This window comes from Rissa tridactyla, chromosome 6, assembly GCF_028500815.1.
Source record: "Rissa tridactyla isolate bRisTri1 chromosome 6, bRisTri1.patW.cur.20221130, whole genome shotgun sequence".
Lineage (NCBI taxonomy): Eukaryota > Metazoa > Chordata > Aves > Charadriiformes > Laridae > Rissa > Rissa tridactyla.
The window spans coordinates 56,865,254-56,883,910 of record NC_071471.1 but is presented as its reverse complement, the minus strand read 5'-3'; the positions used below and the strand labels follow the sequence as shown (position 1 = coordinate 56,883,910).

Genomic DNA, 18,657 nt, shown 5'->3' with positions numbered 1-18,657 from the left:
CACGCTTAAGAAGAAAAGCACCAAGAAAGCTTTCCCAGAGAGATGAGCTAGTGCTTTACTGAAACGTAACGGGTTTAATGGAATCTGTAAAATGAATATATGTATGTGTGGTGGTTTTTGTATGTAGTGATTTAATAAGAAGCTCAGTCTTAGGGGTGAAATTAGCTTTGCCTAAACAAGTGCAGCTGGAGTTGCCTTAAGCTTCCCCAAGCTGACTCATGCATCTCAGATAATTCTTGCTCACAATTTTTGCTCTCGTGGTAATTCTCAGCTATGTAATTCTCATTCAGCCCAACGCTCAGGTTGAAATCAGTGAAGTGGGAAGGAGAGTCGCTTGCTCACAGTTGTTGCCTGAAACACCGGAAATTTGATTTTTTTGCCAACTCAGCCACAAGCCCAAAACCGCACGAATAATTCCCTTTCTGGTACTTTGATTCACTGTCTGTGAAATAATAATACTTAAATAAATGAGTGTAATTTTAAGGGTAAAAATACTCAGATGTGCTTTATAAAACAAAGCACAATGCAGCTTCCAGTGGTAGGGTCCAAATGAAGATCACCTCATTTTTTGCTTCTGCTGCACCATTCTGAATTTTGTCTTTCATCATAAAGCCTGTGCGAAAGTTAAAATATATTTGTTTCCATTATTCCTTTGCTTGTGATCTAACTGTTCTCGATAACTATGTTATTTTGCACTGGAATTGGAGAGAGCTTGAAATCCTGTGTTTATTTCTGTCCTGTGTTCTTACCCAGATACATTATTGCAAAATAAAAACAGTCTTAGCTCCGTTCTGCTAAAACCAGTGAGAGAAGGCTTTGCAACGAAAAATAACCTTTGACATTCAGCGTCGTTCATAAGACAGTTTGTCATTTTATGTATGTGAAAATCTCTACCCTTAAATAAGGCTAAGAAAATTCTGTTGGCCAAGGAAAATACCTTTTGGAGTAAGGAATGATATGTTTATATATCCGCTGGTATGCATATTGGAGTCATAAAAAAGGATGCAAGAAGATACAGCCTTTTGCTCTTCTACAGCTCCCTTTTGGTCCTGGTTATAGGACACCAGTTTAGTTTACCACTTTAACCTATAAAAAAAATTTCCGGTACACACAGCATGATAATGGTCTTCAGCTGCACATGTGTCACAATAGATAGCTGTTATGTCATTCATTACTGTAGATGTAAGAAACATCAAAAGCAATTTAAAACTCCATTTATCTTGGCTCTGCTGAATCCCAAGATAATGTCTGAATATCTACACAACAGTGCCCGAAAGGTGAAACATGCCCTCCCTAGGAGTGATGAGTCTGATAAAGGAACATTTCTGAATTGTACCTCTCCAGCATGTGTAACTCCTAAATGAAGTACACTTACAAATAGAGTCTTTGGAGAACAAACTGTAAAAATAGCATCTAGGAAACCTAATTTATATTTATTTAGTATAGGAATTTAAAGCCATGCCTGTATTGAGTATCGGATTATTCAGCAGCAACTGTATAGCTTTTAGTTAAGTGCTTCAGAGCTAATAATCTGAGTATTTTGCTGTGAGAAGAGCCCTCAGGGAGCCACGGGCAGTCAAAATGAAGCTGCTTGATGAGATTCCCAAATTCTTACTCCCCTTCTGACTTTTGCTACCTGGAGAAAGCTCTGGGTGAGCGTGAATGTCCCGTTGAAGTGGACTCAGTCAGCAGCAGCTCCCCGATCCGTTTCCAATCCTATACTTGTGGGGGCTGCGCCAAGTCCTGCCACTGCTGCTCGCCCGCTCCGGGAGCCCAGACTGCCTTCCCTTCACAAAGGAGTTGGCAATCCCGAAGGTTTGCTGTGGACTCCAGAGGAAAGGAATGGAGCGTAGCACAGAGTCTGTGCCCTCCTGCGGCAGGGAAGTACGCAGCTCCCTGCTGTTTCAGGGGAATTATTATGTTTTGGGTATTCCAGGGTCTGTTACAGTAAGTGCTTATAGTGTTGGAGTTTGAAGCCAGGGCAAGGAAGCATTCCTGTCCAATTCATGTACTCAGAAGTCATGAGTCATGTTTTTGGGGAAAAAAAGACTTTTTTTCTAAGGATTCCTCTAGTGTACCTACATGCTACACTTAGGGCAGCTTTTTAGGGAGGGTGTTTTTTTTTCGTTTGTTCTTTTTCATCCACGATATCTGGAAACTTTGTTTTAAAGAAAGTTGGTGACCAGGCTTCTCAGAGGTGGAGATTTTAAAAAGTGCTGAATTCCTCAAAAACTAATTCCTTTCCAGAGTTGTCATTTTGAAATAAGATGTATTTTATATGTATAGAAACGTTTTTGGAAATGAATGGAAAAGGAATCAGATCGTGACACAGTAGATAGTATTGCTGCAGGTAGACACCTGATGTGGAGGCATTAAGCTTGGTTTGAGGTAAATTGTTCTTATGGGGGTGTGTGATTATCTTGCCATGAAATGCTTTAAGGTAATCTTCTATTATGCTACATAAATATTCAAATTGCTTAGACCAGAATCATATATAATTAAGACATTGAGCTATTCTTATTAATTTTTTTCCCTGTTCTATACTGAATATAACCAGTTTTGCTCAGGAGCAAATTAGTTTGTGATTGCTTGAGTTCTGCCAAGGACTTGGAATGAGAACGTTTTTACTTGGCCAAAAAAATGCCTGATACAAAGATTACAATGAGTAGCCATTTCTGAAGTGTGTATTTGGTCTTGTGTTACAACTTTGAAAGAGTTTATTTTTGGAAATGAAACTCCTGCTTTTACCTAATCTTTAACACACATTGTTCAGAAAGCTTTGTAGAGGAGGACTTTTGATATCTTTTTAACTATTCTGTGGCACTTATTGAAGCTAATTTGTGGCATCAGATCTCTCAATCTCTGTAAGTGCTTTTCTGATATTCTACAAGAACTTGGAGTCTGATGGAAGTAAGTAAACAAATTTTAGAGAAAGTGGCCTAACTAGCAAGGAATACCAAAGTTAGCTAATTTCAATACACAGCAGAAATGGATATTTAAATGAAATCTGAAGGAAAATTATCATTTTTACTCTCTCTTTAGTCATTGCAATACCATAGTGTGAGGGGAAAACTGATAGAAGCAGCACTGAAATATTCAGGTTATTTGATAATCCAGAGAGCGTATGTCACAGACTTTTCTTTCTAATACAGAATAAAGTTTTTTGGTTTTTCTATCATCTGGCCAGCACTTGGCAGCCTTTAAGAAATATTACAAGGTTTCAATTTAAATCCAATAATGGGCCTAAGTATTTGTGCTAGCAACTTGTTGCCTTAAATACTATATGTTAGCCATCTCATATGCTAACACAGGAAGCAAAAAATGATGATCTGATAAGTGTCACTTGTGCGGGTGATCAGTAAAGAAATAACCACTACACGTGTTGTGTATAATACATTTATAAATGAGAAAATGGCATTTTAATGGAAAAGAAATGGATGGGTACCCATGCTGATTTTGGCTGTTACTAGAACTGTCTGTTGTGCTCTGTACTTTCTCGTACCTTCTTTGTCTTTGATGGATGATGCATCTTCCACATTGGTACACCCAACTGTCCATTACTCTAACCATGGCTTGCCCAAAGAATGAATGTCTGAGCTATTTATTTTAGAATTATTTTAGGATCTGCTCCTTTTTTTGTTATTCTACTTCAAACGGGTCACACTGCTTTCCTAAAGTAAAAAAGTTGTGTATCGCTTGTCAACCAGTTTAATAAATAGGTGATTAATTGTATGTGTACCAGAAGAGACAATCTTTATCTTACTTCGCTTTAGGTTTTTTTCTTCATTAGTACTCACAGCTATGCTTTCTTCCTCAGCCCTGCTTTTTTCCTTTTGTGCCTTTTATTTCTTATGTTCTTCCTGTAGACAGTCTCCGTTTTTGAAAAATAAGTGCGTGCAACTGGTCTCACTTAAGCAAGCTCCTTTCATGTCATTTCAGGCATCTGTGAAAGGTGTTATCACTCTTATTATTTATTCAAGGATCTGAAGGCACTTCTGAAAAATGAATAAATTATTCTGTCATCATTATTTTAGGAAAACTTTAAAAACCACTAAAAGAAATGATTTGGGAAACCATTAGGAATAACCGAGCTTCATTTAACATAGCAGTGATAGCTTCAGGACATGATTCCTTACAAAGGCTTTGGAATTCCTTGGGGATATTGCTGCCAGAGTTTGTTATTGTAAAAGCAATGCAGTCAGCTACAGTTATCGTACAGCTAAATGTTTTAGGAGCCATTTGGCAGAAATGCACGCTGCGAGGTAAAACTGATTATTCGCAGTCAAGCATCAAACAAAAGGTGGTTGAATGGGCTGAACACTGACTAATGTGGAAGAAACAAAGACAAAGCAAGGTAGGAAAAAGTTAATTCTGTGATGGAAGTTGGATCAAATGTTACGTTTCTTTGTATTATTTATACTAGTGTTTTGAACAGTTGTGCTGAAAGCTTTATTTCAAAGATTGCAGATATAACTAAAATGGAAAGAACATCAAATATTGAACGCATCCTTGGGAAGATAATTTTAAGTACCTGAGCTGATATATAGCATTTGAGGATAAGATTAAAAAAAGACAAATCACAAGTGAGACCGTCGTTGACCATTTTAGCTTGGAAGATGAGAGGCAGATGCATTTGGAGATGATTGCTCCTGTGTTACATTCATTACATGGGGTGAGAACTGCCTTCTGAAATGTCTTATGAGAATCTTACCTTTTAGCCCATTTTCTTAAGGTAACCATGTTGCCCTTCACCAGTGCAAAATCTCTTTGAGAGGTAAGACACAGGAATGTTGCTTAGCCTCAAATTTAGTACTTTTAACTAAGTAAACTGGGTTTTCTACCTGTCATAATTGTTGGGTACAGCAGAAGGAGATTCAGGTACAGCTTAAGGTTTGCATCCTCATGTTTCGGGTTCCTCAGTCTGATACTTGTTGTCATAATCCTGGTTTTTGCCATAAACGTCTGGTCTCTGCAGTAGGTATAGAGCAGAGTACTTCTGTGCTGTCTGGATTTAACTTCTAAATTTGATTTTTTTTTAGGGATTGTTCAATCTCTTGTAGACTACTTTATACATAGTGTTTAAGGCCAGAATAATCCACAGTGGCCAATGTCTCCATTACAAAAAAAGTGTCACCATTTCACCACTCTGAGCTGTGCTCTGATCTAACTGGATCTGCTTTGGGCAGGAGGTGGGACTGGATGACCTTTGGAGGTCCCTTACCATCTAGGTGATTTGGAGACTATAAATTAGCTGTGGCCCCGCATTTTCTACCTCAACTGGACACCATCCCGAGTCTCAGTTTTTAAAACCATTTTCAAGCCTTGCGGCACCACCAAAAGAATTGTAAACTGATATGCGTTATGTCGGGGTCGCTTGCTCTCTGAACTAAATATGAATAATCACCAACTGTTTCAAATTTCGGGGTCTCATTCTGCCAGAGCATGTATTAATAGTTGTCTGAAGTACTTCAGAAAAATTTTGTCGCTCACTATTAGAAGTTAAATCTCTGTTCCTCTCAGTTTTTGAAACCAAATGGAGGACTAAGAGGGCATTCTGACGTACAGTCCTACTGGTTGAGGCAAAATAGAGCAAACAATTTAGATTTAATAACCTAGGTCTTTAAAATGCCTCCTTATAAGAAAAGAGTTTCTCTTCAAATTCAGCTGGGAATTACTTTATGTTGTCAGACCAGTCTTTTTTTCAGGCTTTCAGTTTTCAGATATATTACCCAAAGGATCCAGAATGAGTTTTGTATTTTATTGAATTATCAGATGATGTATATCATCATTTAAAAAAATACTACTGCAGCATGCTCTTTTGCGAAACACAGTTATAGTCCCAGCAGAACCTATGAGTTAAGATATAACCATTATAAAACCAAACCAATTTGGAGGGAAATCAAAATAAATTACTACAGTGAAAAATTTTCACTGTTTTTCTGGATTTATATTCAGCAATTGTTACTGCTTATCTGTTGTAGTAACTGAGACACTTGAGTATTCTGAAGGCAATTCTGAGCATGTTTTTCCAAAATAATATGGAAACTTTACAATGCTGTTTTAACAATACATCCAAACTTAGCAAAACTGAGAAAAGCAGAACAGATATTTCAGGGTTTAAAAGAAGAGCAGTGGGCTGAATAAGAGTAATGCTGAAAAGGTCTTATGAAGGAAATAAAAGGTTATATAAAAAGTGTAATAAACAAGGAATGGTGACTCAGGAATTGTTAATCCTTTTCCAAAATGACGTAGAAGAAAGAAAATCGTAGTAAAATTCAAGTTAGGAAAGGTGAATTATTTCTTTAAAAACTTTGTCCAAATAAATTATTAAAATTTAATTAATCTTACTCAATTTCTTGAACTTAAACAAGGATTCAGAATTTATTTGTAGAATAAAGCCACCTGAATGTATTGTAGGTAATGGAAACAACAGGTTTGGCCCACCTGTGAGAGCTGCACAGCAGATTGGGATGCTGGTGATTATTTGGCTGAGCAGCAGAGTGTAAGCCCAGGAGAAAGGAAGGGAGAAAGACCTTGCCATGAATCACCATGGCAAATTAGTTGCAGTAACCATTTTGAAATGGAGAACCTATATGAACTCCTTAGTCCCACTGAAATGAGTGTAAAAATTCCTATCCTACAGGAAAAAGATGCTTTTCAGCTCTTCTCTGTCTAATCGGTGCCGAGCACGCTGAAACGTTCAAATCCGCACATTGTTCTTGTGTGTTGTTCACTCAGCTGCTCTGCTCCTCCTGGTGTTTTTGCACCACAGCTATCGGTGAATTGTATAAAAGTTTGAATGAGAAACAAATATAAGAGTGTCATTTCCTCATAATATGTACTGACTTGAATGACAAGCAAATAAAAAGCTAATTCTCCTATAAACAATCTCTTCATTAAACCATTTGCATATTACACCAGCTTACTCAGTGAAGAAAAACTTGTTATTTTTTTATATTCTGTATCAGTCTCATTTTTCCCACTAAAAATTCATTTTAAATATACGTTAATTGAACGAAGGCTGGGCAGTGAGTCAAAGGCAAAACCAGGAACAATAAGGCATGCAGACCCATGCTGTCACCAGTTGCCTACGTATGCTTTTAGAAATGGTGTTTTATTGAAAGTTCAGATGTAAGGATTTCCTTCTCGTTGTAGAGAGAGCTTTGAACAATTCCTCCCTTTCTCCAAAGAAAATGTTGACAATAGCATCTTTGATCTTCAAAAACTAATGCACATGATAAATTTAATTCATGTAAATAATTCTGCTAGACTCAGTAAGAACCATCACAGACAGTTAAGCACACATAACTATCTCTCAACTAAAGACCATGCACATGGTAGGTATACCGGCATAGCCCAAAAGTTCACTTAGATAAAATTATGTCTTTTTCAAAAGATGTAATGAAAATGCTGTCTTATCAAAAGATCAGGTGTTAGGTTTTTTAATTACATTTGAAAAAGCTATCTGCACTCTAAAAGCAAGATTTATCTAGGCAGTTTTGTGATGTTATAAATCCATGTACATGTTGTAGTAAAATAGTAAAGATTCATCACATTTTTATATCCTCAGCACTTCAATATTCTGTGATTTCAGGAAATAGCACTGCATAATTTTATTCTGTGTACTGTTTATATTATCAAACCTTTTTTCTACAATCATCCACTAATGACATAAGTTTTCCAGGTGTTGACTTTATTCAATACAATTGATTAAACTTTGAGCATAGAATGCTCTATGGTACTTTGAGTCTTCACTGATCTATAGATACAACCTTTACGTCTTAAAGTTCATGTGGAAAAAATATGTTTTACTTAAGAGGATCATCTAGTTCAGAAATTTGCTGGTGCTTGACAGAAGTAATAAAACATAGAACCACATTTCATAGAATCGTTTAGGTTGGAAAAGGTGTTTAAGGTCATCAAGTCCATCCGTTAACCTAGCACTGCCAAGTCCACCACTAAACCATGCCCCTCAGCACTGCAGCTACGTGTCTTTTAAATACCTCCAGGGATGACACAACCACTTCCCTGTGGAGCATGTTGCAGTGCTTGGCAATCCTTTCAGTGAAGAAATTTTTTCTAATATCCAATCTAAACCTCCCCTGATGCAACTCAAGGCCATTTCCTCTTGTTCTATCGCTTGTTAGTTGGGAGCAGAGACCGACCCCACCTTGCTCCAGCCTCCTTTCAGGCAGTTGTAAAGAGTGATAAGGTCTCCCCTCAGCCTCCTTATCTCCATGCTAAACAACCCCACTTCCCTCAGCTGCCCCTCATAAGACTTATTCTCTAGACGACTCACCAGCTTCGTTGCCCTTCTCTGGACTTGCTCCAGAATCTCAGTGTCTTTCTTGCAGTGAGGGGCACAAAACTGAATACAGTATTTGATGTGTGGCCTCACCAGTGCCCAGTAAAGGGCCCAGTATGATCATTTCCCTAGTCCTGCTAGACACAGTATTTCTGGTACAGGCCAGGATGCGGTTGGCCTTTTTGGCCACCTGGGCACAGTGCTGGCTCATATTCAGCCAGCTGTCATCCAATACCTCCAGATCCTTTTCTGCCAGGCAACTTTCCATCCACCCTTCCCCAAGCCTGTAGTGCTGCACGGGGTTGTTATGACCGAAGTGCAGGACCCGGCACTTGGCCTTGTTGAACCACATACCATTGGCCTCGGCCCGTCAATCCAGGCTGCCCAGGTCCCTCTGTAGAGCCTTCCTACCCTCAAGCGGATCAGCACTCCTGCCCGACTTGGTGTCGTCTGCAAACTTACTGAGGCTGCACGTAGTCCTCTCGTCCAGATCACTCATAAAGATATTAAAGAGGCCCGTCCCCAACACTGAGCCCTGGGGAGCACCACACGTGACCAGCCACCAACTGGATTTAACTCCATTCACCACCACTCTTTGGCCTTCCAGCCAGTTTTTAACCCAGCGAAGCGTATGCCCATCCAAGCCATGAGCAGCCAGTTTCTCCGGGAGCATGCTGTGGGAAATGGTGTCAAAGGCTTTACTAAAGTCTAGGAGACAACATCCACAGCCTTTCCCTTGTCCACTAAGTGGGTCATCTTGTCGTAGAAGGTCAGGTTAGCCAAGCAGGACCTGCCTTTCATAAACCCATGCTGACTGGGTCTGATCACCTGGTTGTCCTGTATGTGCTGCGTGATGGCACTCAAGATGATCTGCTCCATGACCTTCCCTGGCACCGAGGTCAGACTGACAGGCCTGTAGTTCCCCAGATCCTCCTTGCAGCCCTTCTTGTAGATGGGCATCACATTTGCTAATCTCCAGTCAACTGGGACTTCCCCAGTTAGCCAGGACTGCTGGTAAGTAATGGAGAGTGACTCAGCTAGCACTTCCACCAGCTCCCTCAGTACCCTTGGGTGGATCCCATCTGATCCCACAGGCTTGTGTGTGTCTAAGCGCTGTAGCAGATAATTACTTCTTTTCTGAAGTACTTGCAGTCCTAACAGTAATTCTTTGATTCCTGCTGCTTCTTGTCCTTTTCAGTTAATGAATATCACTCTGCAGTGGAGGGGGCTTGTTTCAAAAGCTGGGAACTCTTTAACTCCCCCACTGTTAAGAAATCACATTAAGATTTCTACTTGAGAGTGACCTTGTTGCTGCCTTTTGTTAATACATTAATACTGCTGAACCAGTATTAGGGAGAGGATGAGTTGTGTGTCCTGCTAGTGATGATAATATTTTGTTTTACTGGTTGAATTGTGATGATGCTTACACGAAAATGCTCTTGAATATGATTTTAATTAATTAAATTGGTTGGTGTGGTGATTTATGCAAGAACTCTCTGGCTTTATTATTTTGAACGTGACCTAGCAGTCTCTTGTATCACCCAAGAGACCTATTGATGAAAAGCTACCAGTATGAACACCAGAGCAACAAAAATAAGAGTTTTGCCTTGTATTTTGAATTACTGAAAGTGAGGCTATTGAACAGTGCTTTTCCACAAAAGCAGTATTGTGTTTCTATAACATGAGTGGTCAGCTACAGTCTCCCCTATGTTCCATTCAATGTATTAGCATTTCTTTGCACTTATGGAAGGACTTTAATTTAAATAAATAATTACCTACAAGGAAATTTCTTGGTGCTTATAGTTTCATTGCTTCTTTTGCTATCATCAGATAGTGTCAAGATCTGGGAATATCTGTTCTGCTGGTACTGTTCTAATTAGAAGGATAATTAGTACACTGTTATTGCTGCTTTTGGCTATAGCTGTTTGGGGTTTGTCACCAGATGTAACACGCTACCTACAATAGAAGATCATTTTTGAGTATTTTTCTGTTTTCATTAATGCTTGGGATTGGTTATGCTGCAAGTGAATGAATTTAACAAAAGCTGGTATATACTGAAGATAATGACAAAACCAGCTGGAACTGGAAGGGCTAAGTGACTAGGTTTTATTACTTTCTAGAGGATTTTTGTATGATTCCTTTTAAGAATGTCGGCAACACGCTTTGTTTAGTTTGAAAAGCCAGTACAATGGGCCACAATCCCCTTAGGGAAGAGAGGTGTCACTTGAGACCATTATATGTGTCTTTAGTATTTTGATAACTCATCTTTTTTAAGTTTTGATGTTCTCAAAGTCGGACAAAGTAGCAGGCACTATGAATTACTCTACACAAATAGTGATATATAATGAATTGATAAATACCTCTCATGTTTTTACAAGTTTTTCCTCCTTTCTGTTTGGTTATCAAACTATGTAGGTGTCTGATACACACCCCATTCATCTAGTGAGCTGTCAATACTGTTTTCAGTCATTTTTCTCTCTTCGCTTGTTGAATCAGTTCTATAACTTCCCTCCCAGTTTATCTGTATAGTTCATATATTATCTGTTGAAGCCCTAGGTTGTGCTCAGCTGTGGTCTTCAGTTTGGAGGGGAAAAAAAGTGCAATTACTACCTGTATTTTATGATAGCTCCATATGTCTCTACATATGTGGCACAAAAAGCAGGCATTCTTTTTTCCTTTCTATTCCTGCCATTTTTGTGGTGTAAGCTCCTTCTTAATTTGTTTTTATGGTGCAACTCTCAATGAATTATGGATGTCGTGGGAATAAACAATATTTTGGTTTACCAAGAAGGATTTCGAAACCTTAAAAATAGGCTTTTTTGTTTTATTCTGTAGCATTCCAATATAAATGATTCTAGTCTTATTCTGATACTGTAAAGAAATTAAATACACTTTTTCCCACCACTGTGTCCAAGTATTTCATAGGATGTCCGCTCACACTCCTTTTGTATCTAACCACATACCATGTGTAAAGAGAACAAACAGCTTAAACTGCTAAACGTCAGCTGTTATCAGGCTTCCATGTAAAATGATTAACTACTATTAGTACTTATCTTTTATTTTAGAATAAAAATGTATTCCTCTCTGCTTGAACTGACATTAGTATGTAAGAGAAACTGCAGAACTTGAAACACAATTTTTTCACAACCCCAACACAGAGGTCCCAGATGTACATTCTTAATGGACTGAGCTTTCTATCTTTTGTCAAATTATCTTGAATATCCGTCTAACACACCTTTTTACATGAGAAGTGGAAAAGCAAACAGGAATTAATAAGAAGTGCACAGCCGGGGCAGGTATGGTTGGTCTCCTAGTTGGTGTCTCCTGTAGTACTTACTTGAGCGTACCTTCAGCTGGGCTCAGTGAATGGGCCTTAAACAAAGGACTTCAGAGGTATTAATTTTCTAGACACTGGTTGCTCATCTTATCTATCAGCTAGATAAAGGACTGGGCCCAGCTGGTCTGAACCAGTTCCTGGGCTGCCCAGCAGAAAATCAGGTGGAAGTTGATATTTTAATGTTTTTTCATGAATTTTGTGTGGGGTTTTTGTGCTTGTGGTTTTTGTTTATTTTCCTCTGTGAACATTATCAGAGGAAATTCATATTTTCAGTAATGGGTCACGCTTCCTTCTATGTTCAGTCTGCATTTGGGAATAGCATCTTCATCTGAATGTCTTGTCTATCTTGGATTTGGTTATCTGAGATGTCTCACTGAAGAAGCCTCAGCTGTGGAATTTGTTTCCTCTCTAATGTCAAGTGAACCCAAGTCCATTGACTTTGCAGGCATGGTAAAAAGATTCTTTCTGTCTCCTTGAGGAGTTGTAGGAAGTTGAAGTTTGTTTGCATTATGGTTGAGAGCTTTTTACTTGATACTTTTTAAAATACTACAGTAGAATCTCTTATACTGGGCATGTTTTATACTTGAGTGAGACTTTCTTGCACAGGTTTATGTCCTCTTGCACTTTTAATGGTTTCACAAAAACAAAAATCATAGCATCAACTTAAGCAAACTGTGATTTGTGGCTTGTTTAATTCAAATGGGAGAACCAGAAAGAAAATCAGAGACGTGGCTTGTAACCCATTAGAACAATTCATCCTTTTAGGTATGTCTATACTGCTAAAGAAAGAGGTCCAGAAGAGAGTGGAAGCAATGGCTTGTTGACCACCCATGCTTCTCAGTTGTTAGTATGCTCCTTGGCATGATTTTGGTCCCTGTGTAAATGAGAGGTTGGTTGGTTTTTTCCAGTGGAGGATGAATTAAATAGTTTGCAGCCCACCAGAGAAGTACATTTGCATCATGAAACTACGCATATGGATTACATGCTTTAAGGTGTCACTGTAGGTCGAGGGGTTGTTTGAAGGATATCCCTTCAGAGCCTGCGGTAATAGTGACGCAGGAGGTGTCCCTGCCCACGGCAGGGGGGTTGGAACTAGATGATCTTTAAGGTCCCTTCCAACCCGAACCATTCTGTGATTCTGTGAATAGTGCTGGAGGGCTTCACAGGGCTGGGAAAGGACAAACCTAGTGTAGAGTTCATGTCTTCTGAATGTGCCCCCTGGGGTAAACTGTCCCCCAAAGTGTCTGGGAGAAGGAGCAGCGGAGATACAAGATTTGAAAGGGTCCATGAAGTGAGCAAATAGTTCATAGTGTGTCTGATCAGCGGAGTGGTGCTGGCTAATGGATTGCTCCCCAGCACTATCTTGGTTAGATGTATCCTGTGAGGGCTAGGACTGAAAGTGCCACCAGTTTAACTTCCAGTTATTTGTGGTTTGGATCATTATATATAATGCAGAGACCGTTTGCAAACTGGACTTTAAAATAAACACCTTCTCAGAAGGTTTCTTCAGGATTATTTTATTTTTTTTTTAAGAAAAGTAAAACTTTAAGTGTATTTTGGGTTTGGAAAATAGTTTCACTGTAATCAAGTGTGCTCATTTTCTTGGTGTTTCTCTCCTCGGAATAAAATATTGAAAATGTGAGATTCTTAGCACATGGCTAGAAACTGATAATTATTTAAACCAGCTGCCTATTTGCAACCTGTAGCAATATTTATCGCTGTGATTCACTAGCACATCAGAAAAAAAAAAAAGACAAGTGAAAATGCTGTGAATAAATAAAATGTGAGAAATACTTAATCATAGTGGGTGCATGGTGGTGATTTGTTTTAAAAATCCAAACTGTATTTAATCTTTTATTAAAACAAGTGACTCAGTTTCTGTTACATCTGATAGTTATAATTATGTTATAAGCTATCCAAATACATGAATAGCACCTTTTCCCATGTATTTATCCACCAAAACTTTGCATCTGTAGGTACAAGAAAAAGGTGCTATTCATGTCTCCGTTTTCCTGCAAAATTTCTGCAGGTCTTTATTTACAAACATCTCCCTGTAAGCAGGTGACCGTGTTCAAGGGAAAAGAGATACCTAATTATTTCAGCCATACTTCATACATTTCATTTCCATTCTGTCACTTTTCTGAAGAAGTAATATCCAAAATTATTCTGTGTAATTTCAGCATCAAGAGTAAGAGCCACAATTTGACCAGGCATTGATTCCTTGAAAAGATTTTTCATCATCTGTAGTTAAGCATCATTTCTGAGTTAGTATATTGAACATCATAACCAAAACTTTTCTCCTTTCCAGCCTTATTCCCACAGCAAATGTTCTCAGAAGGGAAGAATGTTATGAGTTGCCCCGAAAGTTTAACAAGTGATCCATTACTGTATGAAAAATAATGTGATTTAAGTTTGCTGGTGAAGTTGTTCATTGTATTCACAGAATGTCTTCAGTGCAAACCAAATCCTTCTTGATAATAGCCCGTTGCAAGTTCTTGGACATCAGTAAAGCTAATTAAAAACAGGTGGATTCTTCCCACGTAGTGTACCAACCAGCTCAGTGAAATGCAGATAACTTGTATTAATTGTTAAGAGAAGGTGTTTTTTTTACCCACAGACCTTATTGGAATGCTAGGATTCTCTAAAGCTGTGATTCTGAACAGAAAAAAGGATCGGCTTTTAACTATAATATCCATTTTACTTTGTTTATAAAACCTGAATTTTAGTTGGCATTGTAGAGAAGAGAAGGCCCTGAAGGAAACTTAATTTTTGAAACCTGATCTCTGTGTGAAAGTCTCTGTGAAAGTCTGGTATAAAGATTTGAAAGGTTTCATTTAGAAACTCAAATTTACATAGTTAAGTTCTATGACTTTTATTTTTTTTAATTTTGTGATGCTGTTATATTTTTCAAGACTTAGTTTATCTTTCAGAAAATAACAGCGAACGACTAAAGGAGATAGCGGTGTTGCGGAACATGAGCTGTGTTTACCAAGTGTTCCATTTATGAACTAAATGTTCTCCTTAATCTTGTGATTTATTACTAGTAAGATAGTTCTCTTTAACTTCTAGGAATTGGTTTTATGTGGATTAATGATACTGGTCTCAGTCTACCCGCTTAGGGCCAAGCAGAAGGAGACCCAGAGGCAGAGATTTGGAGGCCTTTGTGCTGATGACTTGTGCTGCCTTTTCATGGAGTTGCCAGCGAAGTTCAGACTGCCCTCTTTTTTCTAGGCAGAATGAATAGAAGGCTGGAAAAACAAATTGGCACCATGAAAATTTTTCAAAGACAGAAATACTTGTATCTAAGCCAGATGCGAGTTCTGAAGCGCATGTATCTTTGAAAATCAGACTATGCAGAACAGTCCAAATATAATATTTATATCTAATGTCATTGTAATGGACCTCAAAGATGGTCTCTCGGTAACAGAGCATATAACCAAATGACCCACTATGAAGTGGAATTTATGATGTTAGTCTTTTCAAGCCCAGCCAATTTTAATTTTGGGACTTCATTTTCTCTCGACCGACGCAAGTTCTGTGCAGTCTCAGAAGAGAAGGTGAATAAAAGAACAGAACAAAATAATAGAACGTTTCATGTATTAACATTTTGTAGTTTAGATACCTAGAATTTTAAAACCATTTTCCAATTCAGTCACCGTATGGGCACCTAAAACATTCAGAAAATCTGACAAATAAGACAAATTGAACCAGCTTGTGGTCTTTCACCATGTCGCTGCTGAAATGTATTGCTAAGATGGTAGTGAAGAGTTGGTAATTAGAGAAATATTTAATGTCATACGTAAGATTTTTAATCTGAGAAGCAGAAGGGAGATCTTGTGAGATGTGGAGTTGCCTGGTTGCTGGCAATAGACTGTGCGTATGTTGGCGCATATTTAATTTTTGTGGTAAACACGGGCTTCTGTGTGCTTTCCGATGCCTGGGTGTAAGTGTTCACGATCGATCCCAAATTGCCACTTGCAGGTCATACTGACTGGTGCTGGGTGAGGAGTAATGTTGCTGCACAAGCGTTATTCAGTAACAACATAGTGTGTTAACACACACGTCAGCTCTGAACCACTCTGTTCTCCCTGTTCTCTCACAGTGAGCCATCAAATCGCATCAAAAATGTCTTTACACATGCGTATTGATGAATTTTAGAAATTTAGAAATAAAAATCTCCAAATCTTACTAACATTACTTACTAACTTCCCTACATCAGTAATTTTTTTCTGTTTCACTGCTTGTCAGCGTTACGTGTTGTCTTTACACCTAGACTTGAGACTTTGTGTAATAGGTGTATGCTGGGGCAAAGCACTTACTGTTCATATACAATGGGAAACGCTAAAAGCAAGACAAGTTAAGATAGTCTCGTGTAGCAGACTTCACAAAAGTAAAAAGTTGATTCACAAAGTCTCAAGTTTACTAGTTAGAAGCATAAAATTTCTTTTCTGTTTTTTTTTGTTTCTATCTTTATTGCAAGCCGTGTCTCTTATTTTGAAATGGAATTTTGTACACTAGAGAAGTATAAATTATGGTAAATGCTACATTAAAAGACTCATTTCTCAAGCAGTTTGAATTAGATTTTTTCAGAGCAAAAAGTCTCTTCTGTGCATTGCATAATCATTAGATCTGTTTAAAAAAACCAATTTCTTGATGTTCTAAACCAAATTGCATTTCTTTTGTGTATTGTGAGGTTTTTAGGCGGTAACATCTTCAGAATGAGTGTATGTTCATATTGTACTGCTGCTGACATACCTGGGAAAATATAGCGAGGAAAAATCACTAAACCAAAGAGAGCCGCTTGTGACAACAGTAGTTTAACATAAAGAGGAAGAATAGGCAACTTTTTCAATAGTTTGCATGCAGGGCCAGTTTGCATGTGTACTTGATGGTGGTGGTACTTGGATGGCCCAGGCGTAGCTTAATTACTGAATTTCTACCATGCAGAGGTTGCAACAGGAAAACATTTTTGCACTAGTCTGTTTTTGCGGCAAAGGGGTAGGGTTTTCTTTGTCTCTCCTGTAGGAAATTAGGTACTTTCTCTGCATCTGTCAGCCACTGATGGTATCATTCTTTGTACATCCCTGCTATAGCAGCCACTGCAAAGGCACCGTATTGCTCTCTAATCTACTGGAACAGTTTTTAATGTGTCAGCCTTTCATCAGCCCTTTTGCTGACTGGGAAGCCCAACAAGTACCTTTGCCAGCGGTAGTTTATAACTTACTAGTGAAGTGTAGGGATTTATCAGCGTTACAATTTTCAAGTTGAAGCCAAAATTCATTTGTTGACATATTTCTTGGATGTGCTTTATTTAATAAAGAAGAAACTACGCACTTCAGGAAATGGTAATCTTTATTTACTGCTATGATGGGAAAATGCAAATGAAGCAGAGAATTTTGTGATTAGTATTTTACAGAGTCAGTCATTTACTATAATTACATGTTTAAAATCAGTGTAATTATCATGTTCTATTAACCACATTCTTTCCTGACTTCTTGTAGGATTCTGAGTAACAACAAGATCTTATGGTTGAAGAATGGCTCTTTCTTTGGACTGAGATCCCTGGAGAGACTGTGAGTAACTGATCAGCCTCATTTCGCCTTCATGAGTTTTTGTATTTTTAAATATTAGACCAAACAGCAGATAATGGAGTTGAGATGTTCTGAACTGTATTGCACAGTAAAGTTTCTAGGCAGTCATCAAGTTAAGAAACAGCATGAAAATGAGTGAATGGGGATGGTCATGGAAAATACAGGAAAGCACTGCTATCAATTTGGAACTAAAATAAACATCCAGTCACAGACTTGTACTACGCTATGTACAATATCACAGTGAAGACTGGTATATGTAATGGTAACACTAATGTACCTGACATATAGTTTGGGTTATTTAACTCATTGGTCTCCAATACTTCCATTTTAATTCCATTCTAATTTTAACTTGATTCTACATTTTAATTATATTCTAAAGAAGTTGGACAACTTTTATCACTAGAGCAGACAATAACATCGATAAAGCTCCATGCTTGTGTGTTTCTAGTCAATATTTGGAGGGGGGGAAGAGGAACGAGGTTTCCATATCATCTGCTCAGGAGCAACTAATGAGTTAGGAAGAAAACATTCTGAAACTTCGATGAAAAAAATGAGCAGTAACAGCTATATTGCAATAACGCTGCTTTCTGTATATATAGGTCACTCATTTGAGAATAATCATGTAAGCAAATCTACAAGGCTATTTTTTTATATCTATGGGAAATTTACTTTGCCAGTGCATCTAAAATGAGTAATTATATCATGCCTATTTTAAAACACCTTCTGCATCTTAAGTTAAATTGGTTTTATATTGCTTTGTAAGAATACATTCGTTATGTAGAGCTGTTGATTTAAAGTAGTTGCTACATTCTTGAATGTATGAATGTATTCTATGTTGTATGAATGTTTCCATATGCAAAAATTAAAATCAACTTCAGCTGATACTTTTCTGTATATGAAAACATGCATGCTGTTTATGGTGGTGTATAAGGTGGGCAAGTATATGATACTGAGATATTTGAATATTCTAACTGCAATTTAAAAATAGACAATGTATTATAAGGTCTGGAGCAATCCCTTTAGCACCTTGAAGGGTTAAGATAAAGCTAACTGTCTCAACAGTTACGTAAAGGAAAACTAAATTTTCTCTGCATATAGTTATAGATGTAACATATACTTCTTTAATATTGGCAATATTAACTGGTATGGAATGAAGAATAGTTGTGTATTATTTACTAACTGCTTTAATGTTGAGTATAACAATGATCTGAGGTTTATAAAGAAGTTTACAAATATTTTAGACTAAACAATTTAGGGGAAAGGATTACAAATTTATTGCAAGAAAGGAAATTAGTAAATTAAATAGTAATGCACTGCAAGTAAAGCATTAGTGTTTAGAAACAGAGGAAAACATTTCCTCTTTTTTTTATGTTTAATTTACATTGGGGAATGATAATGAGCATGTACTTTTTAAAACTTTATTA

General features: G+C 37.8%; 1 protein-coding gene across 1 annotated transcript in view; it reads left to right on the top strand.

Annotated features, from left to right (window-relative positions):
- The window catches only part of LOC128911034 (adhesion G protein-coupled receptor A3-like), a 279,984-nt gene that overhangs the window by 28,304 nt on the left and 233,023 nt on the right, over window positions 1–18,657 (top strand). The window contains exon 2 of the mRNA XM_054205261.1: window positions 17,144–17,215. Coding sequence (XP_054061236.1) covers window positions 17,144–17,215 — 72 coding nt within the window. The remainder of the gene's footprint in view (window positions 1–17,143; window positions 17,216–18,657) is intronic.